The following is a 21,948-nucleotide window of genomic DNA, read 5'->3' as shown; positions in this document are numbered from 1 at the left end:
ACTCATTCTTCTGACAGGCTCACCTTGTTTTGCAAGAGTAAGGATCTCATTGACATGTACGTTGGCGCTTGTGACCTCATAGTGTTGTTAGTATAATGTTGTCACATGACTGGAGGCCTGGATTTAACTCAGAGCGCAGTCTGAATCACAACCACAATGCCAATGAACAGTGTCTGAATACTGAACTTTATGAAATGAGCGAATTCTGCAATGCTCTTCAATCTATGAAATTGTCCAAAAATTGGGAAGATTCTTGAGACAGCTTTGCTGAAACCTGGTTCACAGTTGTTAAGAGCATTTAACGAGTTCAGTTGAACCTCATTATCACAAAGTTGCATCGGACAAGAAATTGCCATTATATTGACACACATATAGTGTTTGCCCCTTTTTCCGGGGACCACTTTTCACCTGCTAACAAGTACTAAAGTTATCGTTTGGCGCAAGGTGTGCCTGCATACACTCGAACTTTCTCGAATTTTATTGCCAATTCTGTCTATTGCCTATCGTTGTCACTGAACCTGGAGTAATCAGATTTTATGCACAATGCGAATAGTCTTGTAGGTTCTGAAACACATGTGATTGCCAGTGATTACTGGGGAATCTTCACCGTCATGCATACATAGCCAACGCCCCTGATCTGCAGATCAGATTTTTACGATCGATGCGTGTGCTCATCACTATTGTTCTACCCAAGTGTAACTTGTTTTTGTGGGCACGAATTTTCTCAATAAAGAGTTGGTTTTCTCGACTCACCATTGTGTCATGATCTAATTTTTCACCGTCACGATAACGTGGCATTATCCTATATTCAAATTAAGTATATATTTGTTGCGTGTTGATATGAGTGACAAACATTTTAAAGTTATTTTGTTATATTTGATTATCCCTTATACTTTTGTTCATTACATAAATGTTTAAATTTAGAGACTAAGGTTGAAACCTTGTTCGTGTTGTCTAGCAACATTTAATGCATACTAATATATTTTTTCAGGCAGTTTCTGCCTAGAATAATGCTTACCCAACAACCACTGGGTAGTAGCGAAGAGCTTCTGAGATCACTTGGTCCAAGTAGCGCATCTTGGTTATACTGTCATACGTTAAACCATTCTGTGAGAAATACAGAAAAGTAAAATAACCTCAATATGTGGCTACAAGCATGACAAGCCGGCTGCCTGCTCTAAGTGCTACAACAGGCAGTGTAGACAACCAAAATTTTCAGCAACAGATGTATTTCTTTTATTATTATTTTATTTACCTTTTAGGTAGTAGAACAAACAAGGATTCCCCAGCGAACTTATCAAAATTCATATTATCAAACACAGCAATTGTGCTCTTGGGTAACTTGCAAGGTCCACAACATACCAACAATTTCCAATATTCTTAGAGATATTTGCTGCCCGGCTTCTGGGCGAATCGCTATAGCACAAACACAAAAATGACAGACAGGCCAGGCACTTTTGACACAAAGCACTCTTTGCCACATTCTTGGCACCTCCCAGTAGGTAGGTAGGTAGGTTCCTGTCTCACCTCACTTTAATAAAAAGAAAGTAATGCGTGACCGCTGCTAGAATTGAACCTCTGCCGTCAAACACAGCAGCCAGGTGCCCTAACCGTTAAGACACAATCGCACACACGCTTCTTTTGTTCCAAAGACAGCCAGCTCTTTGAAACACCTGGTACATGTGCCCTATGTCACTTTCTCGTTTTCTTTCTTTGTGACAGCTGGCACATAGAGGGGCCGTATTGTAAACTGCACTTTCTCTGGGACCGGCCCACTATCCCCTGTACTTTCCTCGTAGCAGTTAGGTTACATAGAAACTTTTTGACATCGTATGGCCTCATGATCGCCTATGTTAATCATGTTTTAACATTTCTTTGCCAGAGTGCAAATGCAATTGTGGTTTTAACATGCACTACATGACGTAACCATAGCTATGTATGATTATATATGACACATAGTCACTGATGACATAACAATCTGTGTTTCTCTTGCTTACGCTTACCTACTATCTATATAGAACCCAACAATCACCATACCGCAAGCGTGCTGTACGGCCGACATAGAAAGCATGCCATTGCTGCCATACAATCCTCTTGAACGTGGTCGTCATTGTGCTGGTGTCACCTCACAAACGTGCACTTGCGACTCGCACACACAATCCGCCTTTTTCATTTTCCTATGCTGACCTCTGCCGCATGCCGCTGGAAACGTTTTGGAAGAATTCCGGGGCTTTCACCAGTTGATTTGTGTACCTGCACCCACGTTGAGTGCGCGCCGATTTTTTTGTTTCATGGATTGCTAATCATTATTAATGGTTTCTTTGGGAAAGCATGTCATTCCTGGAAGCCATGTAGCACTCACCGACTACTGGGTGAGCAGGCCTGAGTGCGCTGTTCTGCGAACAGTACGGTCGATAAAGGCACGCTAAGTTCCGTTTGGCAACACGGCTGCCTTGGAATTTGTCACTGATTTCTGCACTTGGACATCGCTTTTTGTATTCTTTTTACACATTATTTAGACATTTTGCATATTCAAGAAGTTTTCGAGAACAGCCTTCTGCGTCGGATTTGTCAAAGCGGTGTACTTCTTTACGTCGACGTCTACAGGTGCATATCGTTGTTATCGTCAAATATTGTGGAAATGGTGCATCGCTGATATGAAAGTGTCAAAACCTAGCAAAACATGCATATCTGCGCATATGTGTCATGTTGTTGCACCCTGAGACGATTCAATATAAGTGGCCGAACCGTTTAAACATGGCTAGTACATGCCAGATACCATATCACCGGCTGTTAATTTATTTGATTCTCATTTTTTTTCAACTCCATCATATAGTGCTACGGTATAGTATTTCTAATGATGAAGAGCCGAGCAGTAAGAAGACGACGACGATTGGAAGCCAGCGTGGGCTGTTGCCTCTTGGCCAACTGTGGAGTATTGTCTTGTAAATATACTTGTAAATAGCTTTTCGTCGGTGTCTTCCAATGTAACAATATTTACAGTTTTAGCGTGCCATAGAGGATTATTAGAGAAAACTGTGCTTGCATAAGGGCTCATTTGTAGGCTGTGTTCTCTCACGAGAATGCATGGATGCAATCGCTCACATGGCGTTGGTATAACTGAGTAAGGCGGTTGTTTATGCTGCTGTATACGGAATACAGTCTTTTGTTTGCGCGTGACGCAGAGGGAAACAGTGCATCTCTGAGATTGAGAAATGTGTCGGCAAAGCAACACTTACAGACCCATCCACGTATGTAGCGAATGCGACCGACAGCCTACAGGTGCGGTGACATACAGATGTTGGCACAGCGCTGTGTCGCCGCTTACCGCTTATTGGGTACGTGCCGTGCGAAGTGAAGTGTAGTTGATTTCAAATCTCTAAGGGCACAACTGAACTATAAAAGCAGTTTCATTCAACCTAACTGCTTACATTTCATTTCAAGTCTGCCGGTAGTGGGTGCATGAACTCGACGGCGCCAGGTTAACCTTTGCTGAACAGGACCAACATTGGCTCAAACTTCGTGGCCACGGCTTGAGAGGGTTATAGCTTGTGCATTTCAACTTCGTAGGTGTGTTTGACTCATTTTGAGGATGAATAATTATATATACAAGCGAAGATGCTGTCGCTATGGTGTTGTCTGTTTGATGGCTGATCACAAGGGGTTTGGTCGAACGATGGTCGGCATGCTGATTCTGCCGGTGCCGTCGACAAGAAAGTCTGTAGCAGTACAACTCGCGCTCGTCGGTTGCAATGTTGTCGACCTGGTATGATAAAATCGTTTCAGTGACGCACAATAGTCGTTGAAGTGAGGGTCTTGTAAGCCTCATATGAACCCAGTGTAGCCGCGCCTTACGAGTACGTGCAGTCAGGCACGGGCTGCCACCACCAGCAAGTGAGGGCCGACGCTGCAAGAAGACTTCGTCAGCAACGTGATGTACTTAAGTGTCGCCCAAGTGTAATGCACGGGTTTTTCGTTAAATTTGCTAGCCATAAATGAAAGGCACGTGCAACCTGGCTCACTGTGCAGTCTGGACAACTCAGACGAAGCCCTGGTCACTTTCTCTTTTAAAGTGGAGTTGCAGCCTTATGCTACGCATGTTTTGGGCACCACACTGACGTCGAGCAACCAGTAGAGTTTCAACCGTTTCAAAGCGGTACACAGCACGAATGTTCGCAGCAGCACGCATCCGAGTGCTTTTTTTTTTCCGGGGGACTACGGTGCGCAGCCACGCACGCGTCCCTGCTATCCTAGGGCAGTGCGCATGCGCCGTCGCGCCATGAAAGAGGCCGATTACTCCATTTAGACAAGCATGTTCATCCACCTTGTTTCACCTTCCAAAACTCTAAACATGTGGGTTAGCGAGGTACTCGCAAAATGCTTCACATAACATCAAGTCCCACAGTGCAATGTGAAAGCATTAGAGCAGAACCTCGTTGATAGGTTTCCATTACATATGTTTTCCTGGCACTAGCACTCGCAATTGAGAACACAAAAATGGCCTACTAGAGCTGTGCTAATTTTTTTCTGGTTCATACGTTCTCAGAAAAAAACTATTTTTCAGCATCAACGTTTCGCATGTCGCCATACTACAATCGTATGATGCATTTTTCGGCCACTAGATCCCATTGTAAATAAGAAAATGTTCAAAGCGCGCTCGATCGAGAACAGTACACAGCTGCCCACCGCGGCAGCTTCTCTGCAATAATCACCCACCCATTCCACATGAAAACGACGGTGTGCACTGTTTCTCATTTATGCACCAGCGAACCTTTCCCAGGGTAATCACACGCAGCATTCGCAGCTATCACCGCCAATTCTATAGCAATGAGCATCTTCGCCTACCTGTTTCACAGCCCATGGTGCCGTAGGAAGTGTAGCGCACGCTTTTAATAGGCGATAACCGAGACACCGCCGTTCCCTGCTGCAGACTGTGATCGTATGCGTTTGCCACCCACTAGATCCCACGTAAACATGAGAAGGCACGAGGTGCACATGATCGAGGACAGTTTATAGAGACGCATCTCACGTGAAAACGACAGCTTGCACAGTTTCTCCTTCCTGTACCAGCAAATATCTGCCTGGGTCGTCGCACACATCATTCACAGCTGTCACTGCCAAACCTATTATGATAAGCATCTTCATCTAGCTGTTTTACAGTGCGCGCTGCATAGTGCCGTTTGTAGAGTACTGTAAGATTTTATTAGGCGATAATCCAAATGCGTGGCCATTCCCTGCCGCAGGCAGTGCGATGTGGGCCTCACGTTTTGCTTTGGCTTCCTATCGCCCTCTTAAAACACCACACAACAGAAAAACAACAAAATGCATCTCAGGCCGCCAGAGCACCACGAGTTCGACGTGTGTTGGTGTCTTGTGTCACAACGATCCTCGTGACGCTTTGCATTACATAGATGTCAGCAATAGTTGAGTCTGACAAACTTTTTTTTAGTTACTTCAAATCGTACATTTCCCCGGTTAGTACATTTTTTTCTCGCAGCTTTTTTCTAAAACGAATGAGCGATGTTCTACTGTATATGCTCCATGAAGTGGAAAATCTAGTGAGCATGCAGCGTTATCATGAAGTGATGTGAAATGAAGTGATGACGTCACATTCCCAGCGCTGAAGTTGCTGCAGCATGCAATGCAAAATGCCACAGTGTACAGCCACGGCGTAGGACGGACACCATGGCCCACACCCAAAAAATTTACTTTGCCCTATTTGGAAATTGAGTTGGCCCACATTCAATGCCGACCTGGCCCACTCCCAAAATTGACTTGACAGCCTCCCAAAATTGACTTGACACACCCCCAATATTGACTTTGCCTAATTCGAGCATATGACCAAGGAAAAAGTATCGCACAGAAGAGTCATAATGCTTTTGCATTCAATGCACGTAAGGAGACTAAAATGCCCCTGTAACTTTTTTGTATGCATTTCAAAAATCTTTTGCACCTTATTTTCTTTTCTTCTTTTCTTTCCCAGCAACAACAGAGCCATTATAGCACAGGTGCATGAAGACACAAAGCAGGAATTTCAGTGTGTGCCTAAAAAGGCATTCACACAAGCGAGAGTTACAACTTCAGGCTTCACAGGATATGTAGCAGATGGTGATGTCATGCCTTTATCAGGTGGAACGGAGAACTAATGGTCCTCTAAGAGAAAAGGGACTACTATTTGCTTGAAAACCACAAAAAATGGCTGAACACCTAATAATAGGTTTAGCTCTTGAACATTCTCCAGTTAAACACAACATTACATAAAATACTACGTACAAAATGAAGGTGTGGACATGAATTGTATGGAAATTTGCTTTTTGGTGTGACTGCACAGCAAAACATTTCACAGTGCACTTAAGCCGCAGCGCACCTTGAGAGATCGCAACAATAAAGCAGCCCTGATTGAACATACACAACAGCATTGTTAGAAAACTTAAGAGTGCTATAAACGGACAGGATGTAGAAAGGAACACACACCACACACACATTGTTTCTGGAGCTTTGTCACATGCTTGCACTTGTGCTGATTTGCTTTTATTGTGACAGCAATTATATGGACACTTTAGACACATTTTGCCGTCGCCGTCGGCATGATGATGATGTTCCATATAAAGTACAATGACGATAGCACTGTCGCAGCGCGTCGTATGCTGTATGTGCAAGTGAAAGAAAGTGAAGGAAGCTGACGGTTGCGGTTCAATCTGGCATGCGCGAAGAAAGAAAGTGGAGAGCACATGCGGCGTCTTCGTCATTCGAAAGGCCATGGGAGAGAAGGAGGGAGTGAAGGAGGAAGGGGGCGGCATTGCGCTCCAGTAGCAACAGTGTATTTCGTGACCGCACACCAAGGGGAAAGCATGGAGCCAGCGCGAGAGGGAGGGGGGTGGGGGGAAGCTTCGACTTCGCCAACAAGTGCACACTTTGCAAGGTTGCACACACTGTATCTTCAAAGCAATTTGCAGACGGCTCATACCTTTGTACGTGCTGTGTTCTTGTCGCTCTTACGTTGAAGCAATAGACCACGTGAAGTTTTAGTTCATTTCGTTCGCTGCTGCTACTGCCACGCTCGCTCACACCAGCATTTCGACAGCGGGTGTCTGCACTCATCGAGTGTGATGTGTCCATGTTTGCTTGTGCGCACTGACACAATGCTTATTAATGCATTGCTTATTGTATTGCTTATTAATATGCTTATAATGCAATGCTTATTAAGACAGCGAATGTTTCCAAGTTCATACGGCCGATAAAACTACTACCGTTGCTTCGTATAGCTGTCTACTCATTCGCTATCACAATCAATGCTTTGCCTTTCGGGTGAAAGTGTAACTTTTTTACAAATATGAACATAGTTTTAGGCTAGTTACATAGGTAATACCCAAGGATTTATATTCTTTTTTTCTAAAGGAGTTGTAATGAAGACTGTGCCTTGTATACAGAGGCTAGTTAAGCATGCAAGAACACAATAAGTAAAAAAAAGCAGTTTGTGACAAAAGACATTTCAACCAGGCCATATAAAGCTGTTGATTACCTCAGCTTTCATGACGGACAGTATTTCACTCCTCGTCCTCTCTTGCATGTCAGGATACTTTGCTAGCAGGTACGACGTGAATGATAGAGTGGTGCCAGTTGTTTCAAATCTAAGTCAATGTACAAAGTTACAGCCAATGTTATACAGTGTGAAGGTCATCTGTTCAGATGGCAGTGTAAACAGCACCAAGTGTAAAAATAAAGCTCATGTGTTTGTCAACACCAGATGATTAACAACAGTAGAGCATCTTAAAAGTGTCCCATGCAAAGACATATACAATAAACCCCTATTAACTCGAAGGTGGAAAAACTGGAAGAAAAAAAATCGAAATAGATGTAATTTTCGAATAACTGCTATGTTAACCAAGCACTCTTATTCACTTTGTAGAGAACAGGTAGGTTTGCTCTCTTAAGCACCTTGGCTGCTTCGACTTTTCCACGACGAATATTCGAAGCTTTTCACAGCCGAAGTGTTGCTGCTGACGGGGACAGTCAGCTGTTATGTTTCTCTGTTTGACACCATGGCAGGAGTCACCAGCAAAGGCGTTTTCTGTAGGCGTGTTTTGTAAAAGAACCCAGTTTCATCACAGTTGAAAAGGTTCTCAGGTGCGAACTCCTGCAACAACTGCAGCTCTGATACTGTGCGACCGCTGAATCGTCAACCGCACTATTTTTGGCACACATCTTCTGAACCTGAGGTCATTCTGACTTTCAAGATTTGTCAGCCACCAACTGCTGAAGTTCAGCTCCTTAACATTCATTTGTCACCATGGCAAACTGAGACCACATGTAAACTGAGACCAGCACCCATTTGGCGATCATGGCATTTAAACATATGAGAAGAGCTTCTTGAAGCATCAGGTCAGCACCCTGGTTTGCATAATTTTTTTCAAGCCCTGGCTGATTTTCTGCTCGGTTCTAATATCTTCACCTCATTATTTAGAAAATTCTAGATTGCTTGCTTGGAAATGCTGAAACCCCTTTCACATCGGCTAGAAACTGGCCGCTCTCAACTTTCGTGATAATGGCAGCTGTATTTTTGATCGTCAACATACAGTAATGGTTTTTGAGCAGCGAAGCCATCAGCAAGGACAGCAAATACAGAGTCGGCGCCATTGTAGATAGCGACGAATCGTTTCAATGAAGAACACAGCCGTTAACAGCAGGAAACTTAAGCGAATGTCGAAGCAGCTGGGCCTAGCATTGTAGAGTGCACGACTTCACAAAACAACCAGACAACCCTGTACCAAATGATATGTGGCCTAACGCAAATGGCTACGGTGGCCACTGTGGCTACAGCTGGTTATGGTTACCAACGAATCGGTATGAGAGAACACTTTTTTGAGGCAGCGAGATAATCAAAATGGCAGTGGTGATGGCTTTGATTAATACCATTTATGATCTGTGGTCACGCAAAACATCAAATAAATCAAACAGCAAAGGGTTTTAGCTATTTGAAATTGCAGACGTCCATAAACACTGGCTCTATGGAGTATGTACTGGTGCCGCGAAGGCGTCCGAATGATTGTGCATGTCTGAAAAATCGGGCATTAAAAAAATTGTTTGCCAACTGTAAAAGTACAGAGGGTCACTATCACCATCACCACTACAATTGTGACAGAAAACAACAGCAACAATAGCAATGGTACTGCAGAATTAATGCCAAATTGCCTAAGCTTACATTAAGACATCTAGAGTGTAGAACACTGAAGCATCCATCCCACAAAATAATAAACATGGATGAAATCACCTTACTCACTCACCCAGCAACAAGAAACATAACTGCATTGGACTGAATCTCTGTTGTCGTCATAAATCGTCGCTTGCGGATTATGGGAATGCTCCCAGGGGCTGAAAAACAACAGCGCACAAGACGTTACAGGCATCTGCCATGACTACTCAAGGCACCAGAACTACATCACTTACTTTCATTTCGAATTGCTAGGCAGAGTCATGTTGTTTCCAGTGAAAGAAAAATGCTCAACAACTGCTCCTAATACCTACCCCCATGGTAAAACATCAGGCATGATTCACAACAAAGCTTGCTCAGTACTTCATATTAAGTATTATCAGCTCACGCTCACTTTGATTAGGATTACTTCTACTTGACTTCTGGTTTGCGATTCCACTTTTAGCTCTCAATATTCTTTTCCACTATCTTTAACGGGAGTTAGATACGATTTATATGGGTTTCAGCCGAGCCAGACGAGAGAAACGTACATCACAACGTGGTGCATGAACTCCATTGACTGGCTTGAGTCACATGTGCCCATTTATTACAGGAAGTCACAGTTGCACTCTCGCGCATACAGTGATGCAGTTATTTGTCACACAAAGATGATGGTGAAGTTCGAATTTCGGCCAAATGTGAGAGCGATTCCACATCAACAGGCAACAGGCACCAAAATTCCATAGCAAATAGACAACAAATGTCCACACAACAGAAACTTTTCATGCCTTTAGCTTTAAAAATCTATAAAGGTGTACATCTGTCGGAAATGTAGTGCTTCTCCAAGAACTGTGAATTGCTTCTGAAAGAGCGCAGAAGGATCAGTGCTGCAAGGTTCTAACAGTGTTCATCTTATCATTTTTTTCCATTTGAGGTGGCACAATAAAACAAAAAAATATCGAGGTTTTCAAGCGAAACACGAATGGAATGTTTCACTCAATGGTGCTTGTGTAAGTTCCAGTTGGGCAAAAGTGACAAACACTCAACGTGTGGTTTTCACAGCAGTGTGGCTTGAATGTGTGGCTTCACAGCAGCATTTGCTGCGCTGCAGTGAAGTCATCACACTTTCCAGAACCCATGAATCGTTAGGCGGTGCACGCACTCACTGCACGTGCACCGCGTAACGCAGCGCTGCGCATAATTTCTCTCTTCAATGAGCTTCCTTAATACGATCTATGTTTAACTAGAACTAATTTTCAAGCTCGTCAAAGTTTGAATTATCAAGATGCAGCTGTACAAGCCCAGAAGCTCACATGCACAGCCGACTTCGTCTTCTTCATGCATCACAGTCAGCTGCTGCACATCAATCAAGGAGTCAGCCTCCTCTTCAGCATTCAGCATGAGCTGCAACAGGTCCTCGTGTGCAACCTGCACAAAAAATAAGGCATCAATGGAATGTCCCGAATGATACGGCAACAGTTTATTAGCCCTAAGTTCATACTGCCAGCTGGGTGCTGTTTTTCACTCCTCAAAGATGTGCCAACAAGCTGAAGGCTAAACATGCCTACTTCTGGATATATATTAATATTTGTAAAACCCCACTGGCGCGACTTCGAACACAAAATAGGGTACAGCACACATTTCAATTTTTTTTCGGGAACACGTGCACTTTGTTAAATAATGATCGATTTACCTTTAGGAGCAGCAGACACGCGACAAACAACTTGGAACAGCAGAGCTCGACAAGCAACACATTGTCTTTAGACCTTAGCCCATTCCTTCAATCGTCACTAGCACCAATGTTTTTAAAGCACATTAGAAACTGAAATTGCAGTATAGCACTTAAAATGCACTTGGCCCTTACAGCTATAAAGTCCCAGAAGAATTTTGTCTGTGATCCTTAGGGGCAAAGACCAACCAGTGAAAGCATCCAAGCATGTAGGAGCAGAGAAGCAGGTATCAGGAAAAAAAAATTAAGCAGAAGACATCTCACAAAGACTGTCGACAGTAATGCATTTAGCATTGAATCAATTCAGCAACACAAAGGATTGTCACCGTCGAAACAAGTTATGCATGAGGTGTGTACTGCAGCGGCACTCCTCTTTCACGCTTCCCTAAGAACACTCAGTGCCATCTAGCACCACCACAGCGAAGCCTGCACGTGGCTTTCGAAATGCATTGCGACCCGGTGCGTGTGATCACTGAGGAGTTTGACAAGTGGCAACCGGACCCTTCTCTTGTGCTTCTTTTTGAACATGTTGTGCCAGCTAGTGGTGCTGCTGAGAAGTCTTCACATGGCCTCCGTGACAAGCGTGGAGTGCCAATGCCTGAAAATGCTGAGAACTGTTCCCTAGCTTGCTGCACGCTCCAGGATTTGCACAGAGCCTCCGATTCAAAATTCAAGGACAATTCAAGGACAATTCAAGGATTGCAAGGATAGTGAAGGCCAAGTTCAAGGAGGGGGAAACAAACCTTACCGGTACGCACATACTGAAAGATAGTGAGATCTCCCCATTCCTTGTTGCGATTTCTTGCAGCTCAGCTGCTGTCAAGTTGTACGCATGGTTGAAGCTCTTCAGAACGTTTTTCTAAGTTGACTTTTCCATTGTAATGATGTCAATCAGCTTCTGGTAAGGTGGCTGCTACAGTCCAACATCGACCAAAGATACTCATCGCATTAAAGCCAAATGGCTGAAATTCACTTTCAGCCAGAAATATCCTGAGTCGTGGGCTCGAAAAAGGAGCCATGATGGTTGCAGTGCAAACCAACTAGCCAAACCATAAAATGAAGGCACAGCTTGATCGCTTGACCTGTCTTTGTCTAGTTCCATGATCGCAATGGCGATTAAACAAGACTGTCATTGGTGGCTGTGGATGCACCCGATTGCAATTGTTTAGCGATACTCTTCAAAGAACATATGATATTCGATTGTTTCCCAGTGGAGAAGGCCCGTGGTACGGCCCCTATGCGGAGCTTGTTACTTTGAATTTTCAAAAGTCACCACCGATCACAGTTTTCAAGAAATTAAAGAAGCACTTTCTATTGCAATGAGTTTCAAAGGCCCTTGCATTTTGTTTTTCAACGAATTCATGAACTTTCAAAGATTAAGAGGAAGCTTTAGCTCGGGCCCAAGTCCAACGCGGCCTATTCAAAGTCATGTAAAACACAAAATTTTTTTTCTGAAATAACCGCTCAACCGATATTAATGAAATTTGTTGCATTTTAAATTCTAGTGACTGTGGGAACAGGAATTTCGATTTAGCGCCTGAATTTTGTTAAAAATATTTTCAAAAATTCGAAAGCTTGAAAGAAATAGATGCACAAAGTATATAAATTAATAGCTCTGCATCAAGAACAGATATTGCGGTTCTGTAAACGGCATCCATTAGATCATTCAAGGCGGACAAATTCGATATGTCAATTTATATCTTACGTGAATTCATTACGTTGTTTACAAGGGTTCTGCAAAAGCTGTATTTTCATATTACCAAATTTTTTTAGATTCATCTGTAATGCATCAATTTTGTCCAGTTTAGATATACTATCAGATGCAATATAGAGAATTGTGATATCATTTTTCCTTGCTGAGCTGGAGAGTTGTAAACTCGATAGTTCCGTTTCGTGAAAATTTTCTATTTTTGCAAATTTTAATAAGTTGACAACCTAAATCCAAAATTCGAAACCAACAGCCACTAGATTTCAAGTTTTTCTTTTAAATGCAATAAACCTCGTCAAATTTGGCGCAGTGGTTGCACGAAAACTGAATTCTCCTTTTACATGTATTTAGATAGAAGCACCATTAAAGCTTCCTCTCAAGGTGTATGAATACTCAGCCATACTCAGCACATACTCAGCCACCTAAACTGGTGAGAGGTTCATTGAAAAGTGGCACATAACACGTGCATTTGTGGTGCAGCCTGCTAAAGCATTGGCTTGCTTTCATTCCTTAAGGAACCCTTTTGACGTGGGCTGGATTCTGCTCAGGGTCGGATAAACCGATGTCATCTTTTTGCTCATTGTAAAGTGCCACATTCCCAGTGGCGATATCGCGCTGGTGTCAAAGACACTCATTTAAGAGTGGCACACAACTACTAGCACACACCCAGCGCTCCAAGTTGGCGTCAAGTAGTTCCTTCAAACAGCGATACCTACCCAGACCCGCAACTATAATGAACTATGTCAGCGTGAAAGAGCTTCATTGAAGAGAGACATGTATGCACACATTGCCACATTTTCAGTGACGCAAGTTGGTCCAACGGTTCATTTCGAACCTTGTTATCTCAGCACAGCATCCTGAAGTGCGAACCCTTCGGACACGGACTAGCCAGTGACCCAGGTATTCGGGAATATGGTTAGATACTGAAGGCCCTTCACCTTCGCTAAGGGGGTCCGCGAGCCACGACCAGCACGACAAAGGACCAGTGGCGCAAAGAACAGAAACCACTTTAATTTATGATGTAATGAAGCTCTGAAAGAATTACCGCAGTCTCGCAGCCGATAGTGGAAAAGAACAAGACGAAGAAGCAAGCAGCAGAAGAGCGATCGAGGCAACTAAATGTACGAGCAAAAGGGAGCGACGAAAGAACCGCAGTTACAAACCCTCAACCACCACAATCTTAAGGTCGATAACAGAATGCGTAAGGCGAAAAAGCAAGCAAGCACCAAACCGGGCGCACAGACATAGTTGTGACAGCGTACAACAAAGGCACTCTTTCACGTGTACATAATGCAGAAGCGCTTCTCCCTCGCTCTGCAGCACGCTCTGGAAAAAACCTAGGCGGGCTATGCCCCCCAGCGCCTCACCAGGCCCGCACCCCAAAGAAGCCCCGAGTGCCGTCTCCACTGCCTTCTCATCGGGCAGCCGCCTTCCCGGCAGCCCCTGTGCGAGTTCTTACGCTAACGCGATCGATGCACATGTTCTATGCGACGAGTGCTGTTGTGGCGCGTGTTTTAAAGGCTTCCCCCGTGCACGCTGCAGAGGAGGGCCCAAGGGCCCGACAATACAAGCATACATAAATTTATAGATAGTTGGCTCCAGGAAGTGCCTCAAGTATCCAAAGAATGTGAACACATTAAAAGCTTATTGAACATACCTGCTTGTTTGCTCGCCTCTGTTCGATGATCGAAACTAGGTTGTTCTTAATGTAGTCTGTTGGTGTCTTCACAGTGTGTTTGCCACGGGAGAGCAGAAATCTCCACAGGTAGTCAAATTCTGGAAAACAGTCTGCAAGAACAAAGACCACATTTAGCCAAGTCAGCGATGATAGGCCAGTTTACTGACATAGGCTTCCGCATTGATGTTCATAGTGCTCCATTTACACACACGACATCAAAATGAGAGAAACGGTTCACCGGAATTCAAAACCCTGAAGTAATCAACAGTGCTTGAAAAAATTGGTTGATCCTTCTTTCAAAGAAATTGGTCCTGACAAGACAGTGAAACACGTATTCTAAGCAGAGGCAGGCTCATTGGACATTCACAAATACGAGTTCGTGAATGTGCACAGACTTTAAATTAATTACAATTTCGCCCAAAGAACCCAGCAATCAACTTCATAGCAAGAACGTGAAAGCTGTGCTGCTGTGCGGCATAAACAGCACATTGGAGCACTCTGAAGGCTACCCGGGGTCATAGGTATATCTGACACAATGACGAGTGAGTGAGCACAGTGTTACCGTACCAACTCGCCCAACTTTCTATCTTTTTGCAGTACAACCTCAGTCGTACGTTTTGGAAAAAAGCGCAAGAAAAAAACACACTAACCGAGAAAACTTACAATCCAAATTCACTACAGAATTCGTCAAAGTGAGCTGCAGCTGATATGTATGCAAATAAAAGCACAACGCGAATCGTTGCATAATGATTTGCCGACGCATGCCGGGGCCCGAGCGACCGAAGATGCACATTGTGTATGTGGCTTCGGCAAGCTTACATACGCTCCTTAAATTTGGCCGGGGTCAGCAGCTGCGTCAGGCAGTGTATTTTGGCAGCACGTCTTGGCGTGCAGACTCGGCAAGAATCATTGCGGCACAAGATACTGACACGCGTCAAGACTCGTGTGTCCCAAGCGACCCGAGACATGCGTAGTCATTTCAAGACATGAATGGGAAACCAAAACTAAATCGAGCTGGTGGGCAACACTGGAATATGATGCCAGGATGCCACGAAAGCGAAACATGAAGCTCACTTCGCGAAGTCTGCGGTGGTGGTGGTGTTTGGGCTACTGCCTATTAAAGGCGTGCGGTACGCTTCTTAAACCACACGTGCGCTGTAACAGGTGAGTGAAGATGCTTATTGCATCAGGTTGGCGGCGACAGCTGTAAATGGCAACGTGCAACAACCTGCAAGGAGGTTTACTGGCACTGGAATAGGAAACCGAATGTGTGGCGGCATTTTAATGTGACATGGGCAAGCGAGTACTGTGGGAAAGGTGCCATTGCGGGCGCCTACAGCTATCGACCTCATGTGTGCCTTGCACTTTTTCTTGTTTAGACGTACCACACGAATGCACTTTGGCCATATTCTGAACATTGGTGCCGAGAGATGGTGCTTTCCAGGAATGAATTAACCATTAAAAAAGGAAGCATAACTGTAGTCGGTCATTTTATGTGTTCTCAATCGCAAACCTTGGCACCCAAGATATCGTACGAAACGGCATCTGGCGGGGATGACTTCTGTAGCAGTTCCAACGAGGATACAGCTTATGGCATAAACTAACGAGATTCGGTAGCCGAGATTATTGCAAATAAAGGTGTATCTCAAGGTTTCCCGTTTTTCTATAGAGATGTGGCTTGACCTACATTCACATTATTATTTCTTGTTTCTTGGTAAGTTCAATACGTCGGGGTCGACCGATATCCACGCTCAACCTATATTCAAGTAAGTACAGTAGCTCTAATGTCATGGCTCTGTGATTTTCAATTCTGCTGCTGAACAGGAGGTTGCACATTGAATCCCCTATTGCAATGACCACACTCTAATGGGCGCAAATGTAAAGAAATGCGCTAACGTGCACTTACCTATGTAAATATTAATGAACTGGAGGTCGTCAAATATGATTGCGCACCCCCAACTGCAGGATTATTACTAGGCCTTGTGTTGCTTTGGGTCATGTCCCATCAACCGAACAATTAATCATAAAGAATCAACTAATCAATCAATTCTTAATGACAAGGAGAGCGCAATACAACGGAGACCAAGAATATGAAAAACATTGTCTATAATGAGTCCAAACCAACTAGCCTGGCTATGTGCCCTAGCAATCAATTATTGCAAAATTGGGTATTCTATTTGCATTGTACTACATGCTTTAGCATGGTGCAAACAAAATTAAGCCTTTACAGCATGAAAGGAGAGCAACTTTTCAACTTATTTTATTACCAATGTTGTCAAAGGTACACAGAGCAAGAAAATTTGTAAAAATGTTTATGCTCTTTTAAAGTTGAAACAATGCGCTGGAATTATAAGCTGAATTTCCCAGCTTGTCTCAGTTACTTCACTTTTCTTTTTTTTTTTTTTTTGCTCATTGACCACTCTTCCTGTGTGGTCCTCACAAGTTTCTACAAAATGGTGCTGTGAAACCCGGGAGCAGTATTAATCAATGACCGAACAGCCCCCAGGACTAACTGATGATGAGCCCACGAGTAGATTCACTGGGAAGAACAGAGTCAACGCTATCGGCGACCCTCATCCACCCACCGACAGTTCCCTGCTACAAGGAGGCCAAGCTGACATGAATAGGGCACTGATCAGAACTACGTTAAGCCTCGTTTTCGACAATATTGACGTGGCTTTCAGTGAGGCCACAACGGCTCAACTTCACCTCATGAGCCGCCATCTTGAAATGCTTGAGGAAAGGCTTCATTTTCTAGATGAAAAGATCGACGTACTGATCTCTGACGATGACCTATATGAAGAATTTGACGTAATAGTTCTGCGGAAATCCGCAAGGTGGAGAGAAGTAATTAACAAGGAAAAATCAGACATCCACCCGTTCATAGCAACTGCTACAAAGGAGCAGTTGTAGCAGTTGCTACGAACGGGTGGATGTCTGATTTTCCCTTATTAATATAGGAAGAATATACTATTCAGGTAGATTACAGAGGTAAAATGGTTACACTAAAGTCTAAAACCAGACTTGCTGTTGAGATAAGACAGTGTAAAAAATGAAGATGTGTCACAGGTCACAGGAAGCAGAATGAACATCCTTTTACTCTTGTGCCTTGAAGCATTGCAAAATATACAACTGGTAAAAGACTGTAAGACCGAAGCTACAAGCCATGGCCACATTGAAGCACATAGAAGAAAAAAACGGCATAAAGAGAAAACATCTTCATTGACATGGAAGTACCTACTGAAGACAAAGTGTTGCGAGTAAAACCGGTAGTAACGTGGTTAGTGATGTGGATGATAGAACCGAAGACAGCCATCAACTGACCATCTCGGACTTTCGAGACTCGCCGAAAGCACAAGGATGATGAAGAAGTAGCTCTTTTAGCCACAGGGATACCGAAAGAGCCTTCGTGCAGTGTGCAGGAGATGTGAATGGTTCAAAAAGCAACATGTAGCTCAACAGTGTCTCTGATGAGCAGTCCAGCAGTCCACAAAGACCTCATTTTCATCGAAGAGTCATGGTGCCGTCCAGGCAAGGGAATGGAACGGATACTCATTGTATTGATGACCACGAAGGCGCAAGCATGAACCGAAGCAAAATGAATTCCAGCCAATACAGGCACCGGCAAGAGGAGCCCCATGGTCACTGCGCAATCAACATAGAAGAGCGTCTGGGCACTGCCCTGTCTGCCACTGTCAAAACTAACAGCTAAACTTCCAAAGAATCCTACGTGGCACAAACAACTAACGTCTGACCATTAAGGGTATTAATGGCACAGATATTGTTACACGCATGTGGTATTTGATTGTTTGAACGAGGCGCATGGGCACCATCACTCGAGAAAAGAGGAAGAACGAACTGGGCTTGCGCTGTGAATCTAACTGGTCAGCACTGACACCACTTATGTATATATAACCTGTATATATGTAGTTGTTCGTCTTACTGATTCGTCCTTGGTGTAGCAATATTTAGCAAAGCATGGACAACGATGCATCAGAGACGGGATATCATCTACACAACATCAAAGCAGTGCAAAGGCAGAACAAGGTGTCCATTGTGCCAACTGTTTTGCCAACACTGCACATCTCTTGACGACATTCACACTGTTTCAAGGAAGACCAAGCAACGACCACATATAAACGCCAACTTCTGGTGTTTAACATTGAGCAATGTCGTCTAACACCACTACGTGTGCACACCAGAACTGAAACTACAAAACAAAGCACAACTGTGCATTCTGTTGCAATGCAAGGACAGGGCACCGATCCTGGTGAATACTGATCACAAGGCGAATTTACACAATCCAGTGAACGCCACCTGTGCTAGGTTTCCTTTGCATCATCTGGCCTACTGGAACTTAAGGATCATTTTTATATGGTGTAACTGGACTGTCTCTTTGCCGAGGACACGAAAATGACGCTTCCTGCTGGGGCAGGGAGTGTGCAGAAACTTCTTCCTTGATCACCTGCTATCATCGTCATCGTCACTGTTGTCTCATTAAATTGCCATGTTTGCTCATCGACAGCTCTTTCTATGTGGTCCTTCGCGGGTTTCTACAAAAAATGCGAAGCTTTCAAGGCGTTTATGGCATTTCTAGATGCAGACATGTTGCCTAATGCTGGTGTCCGACATTGCTTGCTTCACAGCACTGAAGTTCCCTTTCGTCGTTACGCTTTTTCGAAAGTATCCCTAGGCATTTCTGGTGGTCTCCTCTCGCCACCACTCGCATTTACAGTGAAAAAAATTTTTTAATGCAACAGCTCATTTTTCGGACATGCCCGACAATTTGGACGTCTTCGTGACACCGCCGATACAACATAGAGCTGATGTATAAGGATGTCAGAAATTTCAGATGCAGAAATCATTCCGATTTTCTGAACATTTTGCCATGTATGCAGGTCCGAAATAGTATTCATCAAAGCTACCACTGCCGCCACTTCGGTTATCTCGCAGTGTGGAACCAGTGCTCTTGCACACCGATCCCCTGGCAGCCGCAGCCATTACAGCAATGCTATGCCTATCTGCTACAACGTTTGCTACTAAGCTTCCGGCTGTACAGTGCCATATTTTCCATTTAAAGCACTCGCCCTTGTCAGCAACGGCACCAACTCTGCCTTTGTTGTCCGCATGGATGGCTTTGAAGCACGGAAAAATGTGCAAGTGTCAAGCGTTGCTTTATGTCAGTTCCCAAAATTCAGCTTCGCTGCAATACAGCAGTGTCCTGTCACAGTGGTCTCCTGTCACACTGCGAGCACCAATATGCCCAATAAGTGTATTGGCAGGACAACAAAGCCATTTTGTATGTGCATGTGGCAATTTCAACTTTTTCATTTCAGCCAATTTCAGGGCAGTAAAGCACGCATTCATTTTTGCAGACTGCCCTTCTTTTTCCGTTTTTCATGGCCCCTAGGAAGTCCGTAAAATCCAACATTGACTGTGTCACAAGATTACCCGTAAACATGTTCATGTAAGTGCATTGCTTGATATGACTGATACGTTGATGCTTGAGTCTAGTGTGCTTGACGTAGCATATTGTGTGACGTATGGATTGTGTGCACTGTGCTCGAGAGATGGCACACTTCCACGTCAGTACATCGCTTGGCATAAATGATGCATTCATGCTTCAGTTTTTTTTTAAGTGTTGTGTGTGCTGTGCTTGAGAGACGCAAGATGTGAGACTTCCACGTGCGCTATGCTCCGGGCAACCCCTAGCGAGCCCAGTACAGGATCTCAAGAAATCTTTACTTTAATAAGTGACAGCACAATGTGTAGCAAAATGCTACACAAAGCATCTCCAATAAGCAGCACTTTCTTATCTTTGAAAACATTCTAAAAGCCTCCTACTTACAAGAATTCATGTTAACTCACTTTTGTAGAAATTTTAGCCAATAAACGAAGCGAGTACAGCTCAACAAGACTCATCTAAAGCTAAACACACTTTCGTGCTAGCCTTTCATACTAGCTTAACAGAGGCATTTGCACACACAAACTTTCCAGAGAAGTAAATGCTAGTCGTTGTGAAAGGTAAGGTGACAAGTTTTACTTGCAAAGTACATCAGCCAGCCCTTCTTATATTCTCCCAGTCTGTCCTGGATCAAGGCCAGCAGTGTGTCAGCATCCGAGTCTCCTTGACTTAGCTGGATTCCAGTCTCAGTGCCAAACGCAGAGCGTGCAATGATGTCCATGGAGAGCTTCTGGAAGAGCTCCCGCATTTCCGTGGCAGCTGCTTCTTGCTGCTTGGCCGCAACAACCTTCATGAAGGTGTCCACGCAGTTTTCAACAAGTGACAGCATCTGTAATGCATGCAGAGCAGCGATTCTTGAGCTTGAAACACTTACTGTTCATCCCATGTTATAAACAATTTTCCAGTGGAAAAGTGCCCTAAATCAAAGATTACCATTTAACAAGGTTTCAGAGATTTATTGCTAAAAAATAAATCTGAAATACAGACTTCAATGATTCCTCGACCTCTGACCTCATTTGCTGTGACATCAGCAGGCTTTTACAGTGGACACTGTCATCTTCAAAAGTACAAACAGCTTGGCAAGTTTGCATGGCTGCACTCTTGAAAGCTGCATAGTTAAAGACGAGACGCGCATGCACGTCAGTCTTCTTACGCTGGTCCCATCTCTAACACCGATTTTCAAGTATAACTGCCATCTTGCTCACTGTCTCCTCGTAATACTAATGGAGTTCTCTACTGAAAAACAACTTCTCAGTGAGGTGTACAATGTCGTCTTCATCCACTAAAGCATTGCTTCTTACTCTCTCCTAAACAGGTGCCTTAATGTCACCATTTTCAGAGGCTGCATAGGACATGAGACCCCACACAAATTCTTAAGCATGAGTATTGTGCAAGAGCTCAGTGATATTAACATGTCCTGATCCCAAATGTACATCACACGACAGGGAGACGAGTTTGACCCCAAGTGGCAGTGGTTGGTTAAATTTTGTTTTCCTCTGCCAAATGGTGAGAACCAAAATGAGGAGATGGCCTGACAATGTAGACAACATAATAACGACCACGCGACATGGTGATGACGATGGCATTGTGAAAACAATTTCTACACAGCAAAGTCAGTTTTCAGTCAACTGTTATGCCAGTAAAACTCCCACTGACCACTGACTGACCGTCGACCACTGACCACAGCGTAAGGTGTAAATACACACAATATGTGCAGGAAAGAGCATGGCTGTGTGGGCTGCGTCTATTGCTTTTACTCACCAATGCATAGCACAACATGCAACACTCCTTTGCACTGAATCCTAGGTTTCCACTTTCTGTTTATTCAGAGAACCAGTAAATTTGATGTGCCAAAGAAAACAAAAAACAAAGCAAGGGTGAAAGGACAGGCACGGACAAGTGCTACTGTAGCCCCATCTCAAGCGTTCCGTATTCACATTGCATCCCCTACTAAGGAAGCCACTCACCTGAGGGTGACATACACAATTTGTTGGCTACATCATTTTAACAAAGTTTATTTCATTATCATCTCTTCTCAGGGCCAGTGGCAGTAATACAAGAAAGTAGATGCTCTTTCTTGACAGCAAATAGCACAATAACAAAATAATAATAAATACAAAGGTTGTTTCTTGTGCTGTCTGCCGAAAGAAAAGCTTTTTAACAGTGGAGCTGTTTAGGG

The 21,948-nt window shown here is 43.9% G+C and overlaps 1 protein-coding gene across 1 annotated transcript in view; it reads right to left on the bottom strand.

Annotated features, from left to right (window-relative positions):
• Window positions 1–21,948, bottom strand: part of LOC135914507 (cytochrome P450 3A11-like) — a 42,632-nt gene that overhangs the window by 7,245 nt on the left and 13,439 nt on the right. The window contains exons 6-11 of the mRNA XM_065447393.2: window positions 20,349–20,598; window positions 14,285–14,415; window positions 10,504–10,618; window positions 9,285–9,372; window positions 7,523–7,631; window positions 1,019–1,107 (exon numbers count right to left, since the gene is read on the bottom strand). Coding sequence (XP_065303465.1) covers window positions 1,019–1,107; window positions 7,523–7,631; window positions 9,285–9,372; window positions 10,504–10,618; window positions 14,285–14,415; window positions 20,349–20,598 — 782 coding nt within the window. The remainder of the gene's footprint in view (window positions 1–1,018; window positions 1,108–7,522; window positions 7,632–9,284; window positions 9,373–10,503; window positions 10,619–14,284; window positions 14,416–20,348; window positions 20,599–21,948) is intronic.

This window comes from Dermacentor albipictus, chromosome 8 (genome assembly GCF_038994185.2).
Source record: "Dermacentor albipictus isolate Rhodes 1998 colony chromosome 8, USDA_Dalb.pri_finalv2, whole genome shotgun sequence".
Taxonomy (NCBI): domain Eukaryota; kingdom Metazoa; phylum Arthropoda; class Arachnida; order Ixodida; family Ixodidae; genus Dermacentor; species Dermacentor albipictus.
The sequence above is the reverse complement of the archived record's forward strand: the minus strand, read 5'-3'. Positions and strand labels throughout refer to the sequence as shown.